The sequence below is a fragment of the Bos indicus genome, chromosome 16 (assembly GCF_029378745.1).
Source record: "Bos indicus isolate NIAB-ARS_2022 breed Sahiwal x Tharparkar chromosome 16, NIAB-ARS_B.indTharparkar_mat_pri_1.0, whole genome shotgun sequence".
Lineage (NCBI taxonomy): Eukaryota > Metazoa > Chordata > Mammalia > Artiodactyla > Bovidae > Bos > Bos indicus.
In genome coordinates this window covers 1649914-1664416 of record NC_091775.1, presented here as the reverse complement: position 1 = coordinate 1664416, position 14503 = coordinate 1649914, and the positions used below count along the sequence as shown (strand labels likewise).

Sequence of the window (14503 nt, the reverse complement as noted above, 5' to 3'; positions counted from 1 at the left end):
TGGTTGGCAGGTCGGATCACCTGGTCCCAGGTACACAAAGAATTTTAGTGAAGAGTTGTTTTTGAGAAAACAGATAAAGAACTGTTTTACTGATTTGGGATAAACCAGTTTCACCCTTTAAAGGAGAATTCAGATAGGTGTTTAAAAACATTTTTTTAATAATACAGGCAAAATACAAACAATAGCACCAAAAGAGAACAGCAACCCTGAATATCAGGGTTTTTTGCAGTTAATTTGAAGTTTAACAGATGTACTTAGATGTAGCTAAATTGTAAATATTTCAAATTATCTAGCAGTGTTATTCTTTAGAAAACAAAAATGGTAATAGTGGTCTAAAGGTTGGTTAAAAAGAAGTGCAAGGTATTACCTGTCTCTAGGTTTTTCTGTCTCAGGCACAGTGACTGATTTGTCCTCAGAGAGAAGTGGGACAATAGCCTACAAAAGTGAGAGTAAGGTAACTCAGTGGGAAAGTCAGACTTTTAAATTTGAGCAGATTCATTTTTTTTTGCTGCCTTCTTAGAATCATGGGGTTGCAAAGTGTTGGACACGACAGGGCGACTTTCACTTTTTTTCACTAGAATCATGTCTACCATTCTTTAAGACTAGGAATCTAAGGATCGATCCAAGAATCAATAATCCAAAGATAGAATGTACAAATAAGCAAAATATTATAATTAGGCTTAAAAAAAACCCCAAAACCCCTAAGCTGTAAATATAAAATATAGTAACTACCTGAACAACTAAAAAAAAATACTTAGGAAGTGACAGAAGATGTTACACGTAATAGAGAGAGCTAAAAAAGAATCTTTCTTGCTTTCCTATCACACAGACCAAAGCGCCCCTGAGTTGATCCACTTCTTACCACAGCTGCTTTTTTGGCTGAGCTTTCCAGCAGGACACTGCTGGAGTTGAGTGGCTTCACAGCTGCAATGACAGCAGGGTGGACCTCCACCGCCTTACGTTTTGGAGCCAATTTGGGTGATGAGACAACTTTAACCACAGATGGCTTCACATTCACTTTAGGTTTAGCTACAAGACAGAAAATATCTGATTAAAAGCTAAAATAATCCCCTTTTTACATGGAGAATAAAATTTGGAATATCAAAATTCCTTCTCAGCAACAGTAACATCACAAATAATTTAAAAACCAACCAAACAAGAAAGCCAGATTAAAGATGACCCATCAGCAATATGTACTACACACAGCCATAAACACACACACACACACATATTTATTCCATGAAGCAATTCATTTCAATGGCTTTTGAATTTGCTACTGCTCTTCATTTTCCCAGTGTTTCTCTCCTTCAAAACCAGAGGGAAAAAATGCACCATGGAAAGTTTTAGATAAAGCTTTATAAAGATCAATTTTAAATTGTGAGAAAGGAACTCATCTAGTCTTTTTGTCTTTTAAAAACAGAATTATCAGAAATATCACTATCCACCTGTGTGACCAGTAAACAAAGGCAAATGAAATTCAACCCAATTATTGCCAGGCAGTCACCGAAACTCAGTAACTTTGAAATTCTAAAGAAAGATGCACTAGTAAAAATACTCACCTTTACTTCGTTTTTCCAAGGGCTGTGTTGCACATTTCACATTCAATATTGAGTCCCCAATCCCTGAGGTTTCTACCTTTGCCTTCTGGGATGACTTTGAAGGAAGCCGCTTAGTCAGGTGCCGTGTGATGCCTAGCATGGTGGTGAGCACTGGTTTCTCAGCTAACTCGGTACTGTAAGAGAGTAAATCTCCCCGAAGGGGTGTCAAAATTGATTTTTCCTTCTGTGAGGTTCCCTTCTCTGGCAATTTGGGCACATACTTTTCTCTCACTGTCTTACATCTCTTGTCTTGAATTTTAGTGATGCCAACTGTTGTGGTCTCATCTGAAGCCTATGGATAAATTTAAATGACAGAATTAAAAATCCAGTACCTCTAACAATGTGTATGATAATTATTATTTGTAAGTTAACAGGCTAACATCTAAGTCAAGCAGTTTCTAGATACGATCCAGAATATAAGAGCTTTTGCTCTTTATTTTATATTAAACAGAAGTGAAAGTGAAAGTGCTAGTTGCTCAGTCATGTCCTACTCTTTTGCGACCCCATGGACTGTACTGTCCGTGGGACTGTCCAGGCAAGAAGACCGGAGTGGGCAGTCATCTCCGTCTCCAGGGGGTCTTCCCGACCCAGGGACTGCACCCAAGTCTCCCACACTGCAGGCGGATTCTTTACTGTCTCAGCCAACAGGGAAGTCCTCTATTAAGTAGAAAACTCAAGGTAAAAGATTGAAGATGTGTGGAACAATAAAAACCCAAATTCTATAGGTAGACAATCCTGACCATAAGTCTAATACAAAATGTTTCCTAATCAGACACTTGCTCAAAGATTCTGTACAAAGATGTTCACCATCTTAATTGTGTAAAACAATCTAGTTCAGAAACAGACTATATTTGTGTAACAGGACACTAAATGACCAGCAAAAGCTATCATCTGAAAGAATTATTAATATGGTAAAGTAGGCTGCAAAATGATACACTGTAGAGTTCTCAATTATGTTCTAAATATGAGTTAAACATTAAACACATTCACTTACATAAATATATAAAGCAAAGGCTTGAGGGACTTTCCTGGTTGTCCAATGGTTAAGAAGAATCTGCCTTCCAATGCAGAGGACGTGGGTTCAATCCCTGGTTGGGGAAGGAGTCCACGTGCGGGGGGGGGGGGGGGGGCAGGCACTAAGTCTGAGCACCACAGCTGCTGAAACCACTGAGCCCCAGTGCCCACGCACCACAGCTACTGAAACCCCTCAGCCCCGGTGCCCACGCACCACAGCTACTGAAACCCCTCAGCCCCGGTGCCCACGCACCACAGCTGCTGAAACCACTGAGCCCCAGTGCCCACGCACCACAGCTACTGAAACCCCTCAGGCCCGGTGCCCACGCACCACAGCTGCTGAAACCCCTCAGCCCCGGGGCGCACGCACCACAGCTGCTGAAAGCCTTGAACCCCGGTGCCCACGCACCACAGCTGCTGAAACCCCTCAGCCCCGGTGCCCACGCACCACAGCTGCTGAAAGCCTTGAACCCCGGTGCCCATGCACCACAGCTGCTGAAAGCCTTGAACCCCGGTGCCCACGCACCACAGCTGCTGAAACCCCTCAGCCCCGGTGCCCACGCACCACAGCTGCTGAAACCCCTCAGCCCCGGGGCGCACGCACCACAGCTGCTGAAAGCCTTGAACCCCGGTGCCCACGCACCACAGCTGCTGAAAGCCTTGAACCCCGGTGCCCACACACCACAGCTGCTGAGAGCCTTGAGCCCTGGGGCCCACGGACCACAGCTGCTGAAAGCCTTGAACCCCGGTGCCCACGCACCACAGCTGCTGAAACCCCTCAGCCCCGGGGCACACGCACCACAGCTGCTGAGAGCCCTGAGCCCCGGGGCCCACGCACCACAGCTGAAGAGAAGCCTACTCACTGCAACGAAAAGCCTGCATGCTGAAATGAAGACCTTGCAAGCCACAACTAACACCAGAGGCAGCCAAACAGGTAAATATTTTTTTAATAAAGGAAAAGGCCTGAAAGAAATGCATAAAAAAACTAACTGTGGTAACATCTGGATTGTAGAATTATTCTACAATCCAGAATGAATAAAGGGGTTACTCATTCTTAAAAAAGAAAATCCCTAGTTTTACAAATGAGCAGCATTACTCTGAAAGGCAGGGGAAAAACTTACTTTAAAAAATATTAATGGCCAATTAAAAAGTTTCCAGTATTCTTGCCTGGAAAATCCCATGGATGGAGAAGCCTAGAGGGCTACAGTCTGTGGGGTTGCAGAGTGGGACATGACTGAGCAACTAACACTTTTCAAAAACAACTTAAAAGGCATTAAATATTGATACACATAAAAGTACAGAAAACTCTGAAGGAAAATTACAAGCACAGTGAAAGATATATCAGTGAAGTATTAAACAGAAACTTAAAAGAACACTTATCATTCATCTAACCTTTGCCTGCCATGGACAAACCTATAAAATCAATCTAAATAAACCCACCTTTTTAGCTTCTGTTCTAGAAACACTGCTCTGAGAAGCAACATCACTTTCTTCTTGAAGTTTCTTCTCTTCTTTTATACCTAGATTCACATTAAAAGCACCATTAATAATTTCATTCATGCTGCAACTTAATAACAGATGAAGTTAAATAAAACTTTTCTTCAAAAAAGTAACAAGGACTCCTCTGGTATCCTCTTAATGAGGCGGTTAAGAACTCACCTGCCAATGCAGGAGACACGGGTTCAATCCCTGACCTGGGGACGATCCCAGATGCCTGGGAACAACTAAGCTCCCATGATAACTACTGAGCCTGAATGCCACAACTACTGAAGTCTGAGCGCCCTGCAGCCTGTGCTCTGCAACAAGAGGAGCCACCCACAGGCGGCAGCACGCACACAACTAGCGCAGCCTCTGCTAACCACAGCTAAAGAAAGCCGCATGCAGCAATGAAGACCCAGCACCGCTAAAAATAAAGCAATCAATAAAAAAAAATTTTTTTTAAAGAATAAAGACAGGGCAAATAAAACTGTAGACAAAATCTGTTTAGTTCTCATACAGATTCAAAATGCACATTAAGACATCAAAGCTCTATATAAACTGCTATAAAGAAACAGCTTCACTTTTTGTGTGTGTGTGGCGGGGAGAGGGGAGCGGGGTGCTATGTGGCTTGCAGGATCTTACTCCCCCAACCAGGGATGGAACCCGTGTCTCCTTACAGTGTAAGTACAGAGCCCTAACCACTGGACCAGTAAAATTTCTTTTAATCCAGTGGTTTTCAAAGTTATCTGAGTAAAGAAAAAATTCTCACAGAAATCCTATGAATATTGTGTGGAATACTGCCATTTGAAATATTATCTGGGGAAAAGGTATTACAGATCAAGTTCTTTTGTTACCTGTTTTCTTAGTGATCCGGAGAAGCCGTTTTGCCGCTGGCATAGCCTCAGGCTGAGGCTGGGAGCTGGTGCTGCTCTCAGAGCTCTGCTGCACCCGGAGAGCCTTCTCCAGTTTAATTTCTTCCAGCGTCTTGATATGCACTTCCTGCATAGACTTTGCTTTACCTGCAGGTTCCTCTGATTGTCCTCTGCTGGCTACAGTGGGTGGCAAAATCACTGTTTTTTTCATTTCATTGTCAGTCTTTGGCTTGACACAGCTCACGTCCTTTTTGCCCTTTTGTCTCTCTGCTTCCTGCTGCCGGTGCTTCTTTTCAGCCAAGACCTCGGAGAATGTTTTGATTCGGATGGTGGAGGAGGTTCTTGCTCCTGATGTAGAATCATCAACTTTCGAAGGTCCTTCTGTCTTGAGTTTAGTTTGCAATTCTCCACGTTTCTGATTGGCTCTTTCAAGAAGAATTTCTTCTAATGTCTTCACATGAATCTCACCAACTTTAGTAACTTTCTCTGTTTTCATGGGGGGAAAACAAATCACTGTATGTGGAGTTCATCTCTTAACAACTTACGATCTCTCTATTCTTGGGTCAGGACAGAGTCCAATAAGAGTCGTATAATTTAGGCAAGAAATTAAAATGAACAAAAGCACGTTAGTTTCAACCTCAATTTTAGATAGTGGTCCTCAAGGAAAACATGGAGGCGGCAAAAATGACTGATCTGGATATCTATTCAGAAGTTTATTCTTGAGGATCCTGAAAGCCTTTTACTAGTTGGAGAGGGTTGTCATTATAAATCTTACTAAAAAGAATAAGTTAGTTCTTCCATTCATGGATAGATACAAACATCTGCCAGATACTACACTAGAAATATAATGGTAAGCAAAACACAAACTGCCCACACATGTAGTCTGCAGTCTGACAAACCAATAATTAAGCAACAACAAAGTGTGCTAATAATAACAGCTTTGATAAAAGAAGTGCAGTTGACCTTTGAACAATGCAGGGACTGGGGTGGGATTATCTGGGCACTGAATCCTGTGCAATTGAAAACCCCCATATAAAACTTTACAACTGGGCTCTGCATCCATGGTTCTGCATCTGTGGATTCAACCAACCATCATAGATTGGGTAGTACTACAGTAAGTACTTATACTGGAAAAAAAAAATCTGCATATAAGAGGACCCACACAGTTCAAATCCATGTAGTTGAAGGCAACTATATAATGCTATGTAGACGTATACAGCAAGAACATCCAAAGCTTGGTTAAGGGAAGCTTTGCAGAGTAAGTAATATTTAAGTGATATTTAAAGAGTGAGAAGGAGGTAAAACAGGTTAAGACAGAAGAAAAATGAAAAAGGCCCAGAGACTGGCATGCCACTGAAGAGTTATTTTTCAAAATACATTAATCATTCTTTATGTGTTTAAACTAAAGAGCAAATTTCATATTTGGCAGGGGTCAAAGAAAGAAATAATGAAGTAATGTGAGAAAAATAAGAATATGGAAATTATACACACACATATTTAATACTAAATAATACCTTTTAATGAAACACCAAAAACAAAAAATATCTTTTATAACCTTAAACATACCACATTCTGTCTCATCTTTTGAATCTTTGAAAATGCTGTCCTTTCTACATGAACAGTCCCTACTGGGCACACTTCCGCTGCTGCCTAGTTAGAGTGAGCTCAGCTCAGAACCTGACACCCTCCAGTCTAGTCTGTTTCTCTGATCATGGTACTGATCACACAGTACAATAACTGCTTATATTTCCACATCACGAAAACAGTGACTATATTTGTTTTAGTATAGAACCTATTACAGGGGAAGCATTCACTCACTGATATTTCTAAGGTTTTTTTAAATAAAAATTCTTCCATTTCAAGACGGTAGTCTGATCTCAAAATTATCACTTTAAGTACATGAATGGCGACAGAGACCCCATTTGCCTATACTACAAAATTTCATCAAAACAACAGAGAAGACATTAAAAGAATAAACCCACAATAGCCATGGAAAACAAGGATGCCAGTGGCAGAACATAAGTCTTGAGAAATTTGAGACAGAAAGATGTCTGAAATTACAGAAACAGAAGAACAGATAAAAGTATAGGAGTGAGATCTGTTCTTTCTCAAAGAGACAAAAAAAATCTGCCAAACTAGTATGAAAACTAACAGTGGTAGAAATAAAGCATGATTTTCAGAACAGTTGAGTCAGTGAAGACCTTCTCCTAAGAATTGCTCTCTAAAAAGAGAAGACTCTGTAGGGAAAGGAAGCACATTACAACGATGTTGGGTGGAAGAGAAGTAAAACATGGAAATTTCAGGCTTTCCCAAATGCCAAGCAAAAAAAGGAGAGATGAGGGAGAAAAGGAAAAGCAAAGCTAGAAAACAGTTACTTGCTCTCTGAAAGTAAACCAAGGCTTTTCTACTACAGCAATTCCATGAGCCCTCAGCCTTCTGTGGAAAATTCTGAAAGAGAGGGGAATACCAGACCACCTGACCTGCCTCTTGAGAAATCTGTATGCAGGTCAGGAAGCAACAGTTAGAACTGGACATGGAACAACAGACTGGTTCCAAATAGGAAAAGGAGTACGTCAAGGCTGTATATGGTCACCCTGCTTATTTAACTTATATGCAGAGTACATCATGAGAAACGCTGGGCTGGAAGAAACACAAGCTGGAATCAAGATTGCCGGGAGAAATATCAATAACCTCAGATATCCAGATGACACCACCCTTATGGCAGAAACTGAAGAGGAACTAAAAAGCCTCTTGATGAAAGTGAAAGTAGAGAGTGAAAAAGTTGGCTTAAAGCTCAACATTCAGAAAACAAAGATCATGGCATCCTGTCCCATCACTTCATGGGAAATAGAGGGGGAAACAGGGGAAACAGTGGAAACAGTGTCAGACTTTATTTTTCGGGGCTCCAAAATCACTGCAGATGGTGACTGCAGCCATGAAATTAAAAGACGTTTACTCCTTGGAAGGAAAGTTATGACCAACCTAGATAGCATATTCAAAAGCAAAGACATTACTTTGCCAACAAAGGTCCGTCTGGTCAAGGCTATGGTTTTTCCTATGGTCATGTATGGATGTGAGAGTTGGACTGTGAAGAAGGCTGAGCGCCGAAGAATTGATGCTTTTGAACTGTGGTGTTGGAGAAGACTCTTGAGAGTCCCTTGGACTGCAAGGAGATCCAACCAGTCCATTCTGAAGGAGATCAGCCCTGGGATTTCTTTGGAGGGAACGATGCTGAAGCTGAAACTCCAGTACTCTGGCCACCTCATGCGAAGAGCTGACTCATTGGAAAAGACTCTGATGCTGGGAGGGATTGGGGGCAAGAGGAGAAGGGGACGGCAGAGGATGAGATGGCTGGATGGCATCACTGACTCGATGGACGTGAGTCTGAGTGAACTCCGGGAGTTGGTGATGGACAGGGAGGCCTGGCATGCTGCGATTCATGGGGTCGCAAAGAGTCGGACACGACTGAGCGACTGAACTGGACTGATGCACTATTACTTGTGTATGTAATCTAAAATATGACACAAATGAACTTACCCACAGAAGAGAAACAGACTCACAGACACAGAAAACAGACTTGTGGCTCTGCCTGGGAGGGGCTGGGAGGGTGCAGGCGTGGGTAGAAGAGGAATGGACAGGGAGCCTGGGATTAGGAGATGCAAACTATTACACACAGAATGGATAAATAACAAAGTGCTTCCTACCATGTAGCACAGGAAACTATATTCAATATGCTATGATAAACCACAATGGAAAGGATATGTATATATGTGTTACTAAATCACTTTACTGTATAGAAGAAATTAATGCAACACTGTAAATCGAGTATACTTCAACAAATTAAAAAACAAACAAACAAACAAACACCTCAGAACTGCGAGATATCAAGCTATGGAAAAGGACAAATCAGAGAACTAAGTAAGAAAAGTTCTTGAAAAATAAAAATCCAAGTGACAAAATAAATCTAACCAAAAACAAACAAACAAAAAAATCAAAACACTGCAAGGCCAGTAGAAAATCAGCCATCTAGAATAGGGTCAGCAAATAAACCTGGTCATGATCTATATTTCATAAATAAAGCTTTACTGGAACACAGCCATACTATTTATTTATATACTGCAAATGGCTGCTTTCACATTAGTGGAAGAGCAGTTGCAGCGAGAGGCTGTGGACCTCAAGCCTAAAATATTTACCATCGAATCCTTCACAGAAAAAGTACGTCAATTCTTAATCCAGAAAACAGCCAAGCAAAAGTAACAGAATGTGAGGCAAAAAGCAAAGGAATGGAAAGCATGAAGGCAAGGTTAAGACATGTGGAGTATACGTCCGAAAGTTCCCACATCTAGTAAGAATTTCATAAAGAGAAAACATAAAAGGGTGGAGAGGACATACTTACAGAAGTCAGAGGAATATTTTCTACAGCTAATAAATTAAGTCCTTAAAGATTCAAAACTCCCACTGAACACTAAGCATAATGAACAAAAAGATCCATGTTTAGATCTATCATACCAGAGTCCCAGCATAACAGGAAGAAACAGAAAACTCTTAAAGGAGAAAGAATCACAAGCTAGAATCAAGACTGCTGGGAGAAATATCAACAGCCTCAGACATGCAGATGATACCACTCCAACAGCAGACAATGACAAGGAACTAAAGATGATGGTGAAAGAGGAGAGTGAGAAAGTTGGCTTAAAACTCAACATTCAAAAAACTAAGGCCACGGCATCTGGTCCCATGACTTCATTGCAAATGTAAGAGGAAAAACTGGAATAGTGACAGATTTTATTTTCTTGGGCTCCAAAATCACTGTGGACGGTGACTGCAGCCATGAAATTAAAGAAGACGCTTGCTCATTGGAAGGAAACCTATTACAAACCTAGACAATGTATTAGAAATCAGAGACATCACCTGGCTGACAAAGATCCGTATAGTCCAAGCTATGGTTTTTCCAGTGGTCATGTATGGGTGTGAGAAACGGACCATAGAGAAGGCTGAGAGCCAAGGGATTGGTGTTTCTGAACTGTGGTGCTGGAGAACACTCTTTTGACAGTCCCTTGGACTACAAGGAGATTAAATCAATTAAACCTCAAGGAAAGCAACTCTGAATATTCATTGGAAGGACTGATGCTGAAGCTGAAGCTCCAATACTTTGGCCAACCGATGCGAAGAGTCAACTCAATAGAAAAGATCCTGATGCTGGGAAAAACTGAAGGCAAAAGGAGACTGTGGCAGAGGTTGAGGCAGTTAGACAGCATCACTGACTCTATGGACAGGAATTTGAGCAAACTCCAGGAGATAGTGAAGGACTGGGAATCCTGGTGTGCTGTAGTTTGTGGGATCACAAAGAGTTGGACATGACTTAGCAACCGAACAACAATAAAAATTAGAGCACAGGAGGAAAATTAATGAAGAAAATTAAAATTACTCAAATTAAAAATTAAAATTACTTTTAAGTAATTTTTTATCAACACCCAGATAAAAACCAATGTTAACACTTTGGTGTATTTTTCTTTCTAGGCATTTAGTTTTATGTTTATAAAACTGGAAATCATCTCATACATAAGGACATTTTCTGAGGAATATGTTTCTATAATAAGAAAATAAACTTTATTACCCACCTCTCACCAAAAAAGTTTATGTTGCTCTAAGTCAAAAGCACTATGTGTTCCTTCATAACCTCTCTTCATTCAAAACAAGGGGGCTAAGTCTCCCATATCGTTATTGTTCAGAATATGACTTTTCATGACAGCAACTATTTTAACACATAACTATCTTAATTCCTTTTTGTTGAATAGATTGTTTCTAGTTTCCAGTTATTACTGCTATCATAAAAATAAAAATCATGTTGCTATCTTTAACCACAAAAAGAGAATTCATACCAGTGAGAAAAATATTACTTAAAAAACAAACAAACCCATACACATACAAAAAACCCCATAACCTTCAACCTAAGTCAAAAGGTAAACTGGAGAAAAAGATTCTTAAAGTAAGGAAAACTTATCAGGAGCTGGCATTAGGGTTTACCTACCTGCTGCTTCCTCACTGTTTGGACCAGTTGACATGCCTAATCGCTCCTTCAGAGACTTGGAAACTTGGACTGTTTAAAAAAGGAAAAAGATTTAAAAAAAAAGTTAGACTTCTTAGAGATCAAAAATCTTTTTCAAAGGTTACAAATCAGATTTATTATACTTGTTTTCTAAGGAAAATGCTTTTGAAAAATATCTTTAGGTCTTAAAAAACTTGTCTTCTTCACAGTACAGATAAGATTTATAGGAAATCACGGATTCTCTAGAGCACTTTGGAAAGCTCAAAAAAAAAAAAGTCACCTCTTTACATTGAAAAGCAAATACTACTTAATTTCCGGGCGTAGTTTTGCTATTGTACAATATTCTGAAATCTTACTGGCATCAAAAAGTACCCTGCCTTTTGAAATACGCTCTTTAGCTATGAGTCTTCAATGTAATTAATAGGCAACAGGAAAGGAAATTTGATTGCAAAGAAAAAAAGTAACTTCTGTTTACAGGTCTGAGAATGTAAGAAAGAATATAGACCAAACGAGATGGTCTATTTATCAAAGCCTCTTGTGCTAGGGAAGACGTGGAAAGAAATTTCTTATCTTAACTAAATATCTTGTATTTAGTTAAAACTAAATACAAGAAGGAAAAAACACCTTATTTATTTATTTAGTACTTAACACCACTGTTTCAACTGCATGTCATACAATGGGAAAAAATTAAAATCTAACCACTTACCTCTTTCCATATATAAAACTTCAACTATAAAATCATTCTAACTCCCAACTACCTCTAAATTAGTCCACGCTTCTTCATACCAACTTCTACAACACTAAATCTACGCCACTACCTCCTCTTGCCTGTATTACGTTGAAAGCCTGCTAACTCCTTCCTGGAGAACACTTTTTTTTTTTCTGGAGAACACTCTTAACCCTCTTCTCCATATCTTAGACAGGGTGGTGGTTCCAAAATGCCAATCTGGGCACCCTGATCCTTGTTAATAACCTTCCCATTGTTTGCTACTATCTTCGGATAAGCCCAAACTCTCTAATATTTTAAGCCATATTAGGCTTAAAAGACTCTGTATGACCAGCAGTCCCTTCATCCTCTCCCATTGTCATGCTCTTCTTTCCAATTCTGATTCAGCCACAAGTGAGTCCCTTGAGCTCTGTGCCTTGCACGTGTTACACTCTCAGCCTCTAACCCTTCAACTTTACCTGGATAAACCATGTTTCAGGTCTGAGTGTCAACATCACTTCCTCTGGGAACCTGACCCTGACAGATGGTGAGATCAGGTGCCCTTCCTATGTGCTCCCGTAACACTGTGCACTTCCTGTCACAGAATTTATCACAATATATGTAAGTATTCCTATCTACCATGAGACTACAAGCTCCTGAAGACTGTGAGGGTGTTTTTTACCCAATGGTGACCTAAGATCTAGCAGAGTAAACCTTCAAATGTTTGCTGAATGAAAAAACCGACATGAGAACATAATAATCTAATCTACTTGAGCAAAAAGAACGACAAACCATACCTGTTAACATTACAAGAGACAAGCAGCAGGATTACACACACAAAGTGCATTAGAACACAGGTACCTTTCTTTGGTGTTTTGTCAGTGTTAGCCTCTGGAGCTTCAATTTTCTTCCCTAGCCTCTGTGCAAGGCTACGCTTTAATGGAGCATCACTGTCACCACCTACAAACAGAGGGAACTCAGCTTAACATTTCAAGTCAACTTTCAGCAAGGTCAAGAAATACAATACAGAATAATTTTGCAAGTTTTCTGCATGTATATGATGTAAGTATATGATGCATGTATATGATATAAGTATATGATGCATGTATATGATGTTCACCTTCTAGCTTCCTTATAACTCAATGTTAGAAAAGGAATAAAAATGTACCAGAAAAAAGAGAAGGAAGACAAAAAATTAGAAAGCACAAATTAACATTTACCAAATAATTAAAACTAAAAATGGAGGATTATAAATCCTGATTCAAGCTGAAATTCAAGATTTAGGGATATATGGAAAAAAAATCTTCATGCACAAAAAACTCTTTAACTGGCCAACTGCTGAAATCTAGGTAGATTCTGTGATTAAATGCAACTGGGATGATTAGGAGTATAGCAAAAGAACCATAAAATTTAAAAATTTCCTGTGACAACAAGACTCCAAAGGCCAAAACCCCACTTTCTTCAATTTCAGATAAGAAAGCTAAGATTATGAAAGATGCTGTATCTTACCCCCAAGTTATCAGTCAGTCAGTGATAGAGCCAGGACCTAAACCAAGATTCCTAACTCCTGGTTTATTACATTACACTGGTCAATACAAGCTATTTAAATATCAGAAGTCTTAAAAAACTATTCTTTGGATAGTTAACTGAAGATAAAGCTTAACTGAAGATAAACCTTAGCAGGGTTCTGTAAAAACTTTAAAGACCCTATACAGAGTATACTTTTCTGTCTCCTCTTATTTATACTTTAAATATACAACCAAAAAATCACAAAGTTAACACATATGCTGCTATTAAGAGATTATTTCCATAATTTTTTACCTAAAATTTCTCAGGCAGCAAGAATGGTATAAAACAAAACACAAAACAGGTAAGACCTCATAAGCATAAGCACATTTTAAACGAGTATGAAAGAAGCTCTGATGTCAGTTAAGATTTTCAAAATAACTCTCTTGAGACAGACACACTACAGTCACTGCACAATAATTGAGTTACCTGGTAAAATACTTCCCCTAAGTACACAACAGCACTAATAAATTTAACTGAATTTTAAATCTGTATGACTTTGCACATGTTAAAAACATAAAAAGATTTTATACATGCTTTCAGCCAGAAATACAAGGGAGTCAATATCAACACTGATTGGGCATCCGTATAAAGAGAATTTTAGAGAAGATATCAAGTAATGCACAAGCAAGCAGAAAACAAAGAATACGCATAAAACTTATCTCACCTACTGAAAATTTTCGTTTCCCCAGTCTCTCGGTTAGACTCAATCTTACCAGAGGTTCATCCCCTAAAATGGCAAAAACAGAATTTCTCTATCATTATCCAATTTTTCCTGTATTCAGTAACTACTAATGGATACAAAGTATGCTCTGATATTAATAAAGTCTCTTGGAAATCAGATCTTCTTAGTCTTGAGAAATAAAGACTACTGACATTTAAAGAGGAAAAAAAAATCAACCTATTGAGTAATAATTCAAATAACCAAATGAACAGTCCAAAGGAAGCAGCAACACAGTCCTAATTATTAACAGTAACCAAGAACACAAAGACACGCTGTATCTAACCAATTGGTTACAAAACCCAAGCTATATTTTTGCTTGCGCACATCCATATGTTAAATAAAATCATACTTTACTTCACTGCTAACTCTCCTCTATAACCTTCCTTGATCCAGCAAGAAGTGAGCTCTTTTTTTTGTTGTTGTCTGAATGACACAAACATTTAAATGTATCTGCATACTATAATTACTTCTGTCATATTCCTTATTAGACTTAAAAAC

General features: G+C 39.3%; 1 protein-coding gene across 2 annotated transcripts in view; it reads right to left on the bottom strand.

The window, feature by feature from the left end:
* Window positions 1-14503, bottom strand: part of ZC3H11A (zinc finger CCCH-type containing 11A) — a 44150-nt gene that overhangs the window by 2047 nt on the left and 27600 nt on the right. For both annotated transcript variants that reach the window (XM_070767741.1, XM_019976162.2), the window contains exons 9-16: window positions 13949-14011; window positions 12577-12675; window positions 10992-11060; window positions 4946-5449; window positions 4053-4132; window positions 1560-1890; window positions 863-1029; window positions 368-435 (exon numbers count right to left, since the gene is read on the bottom strand). In XM_070767741.1, the coding sequence (XP_070623842.1) occupies window positions 368-435; window positions 863-1029; window positions 1560-1890; window positions 4053-4132; window positions 4946-5449; window positions 10992-11060; window positions 12577-12675; window positions 13949-14011 (1381 nt within the window). The remainder of the gene's footprint in view (window positions 1-367; window positions 436-862; window positions 1030-1559; window positions 1891-4052; window positions 4133-4945; window positions 5450-10991; window positions 11061-12576; window positions 12676-13948; window positions 14012-14503) is intronic.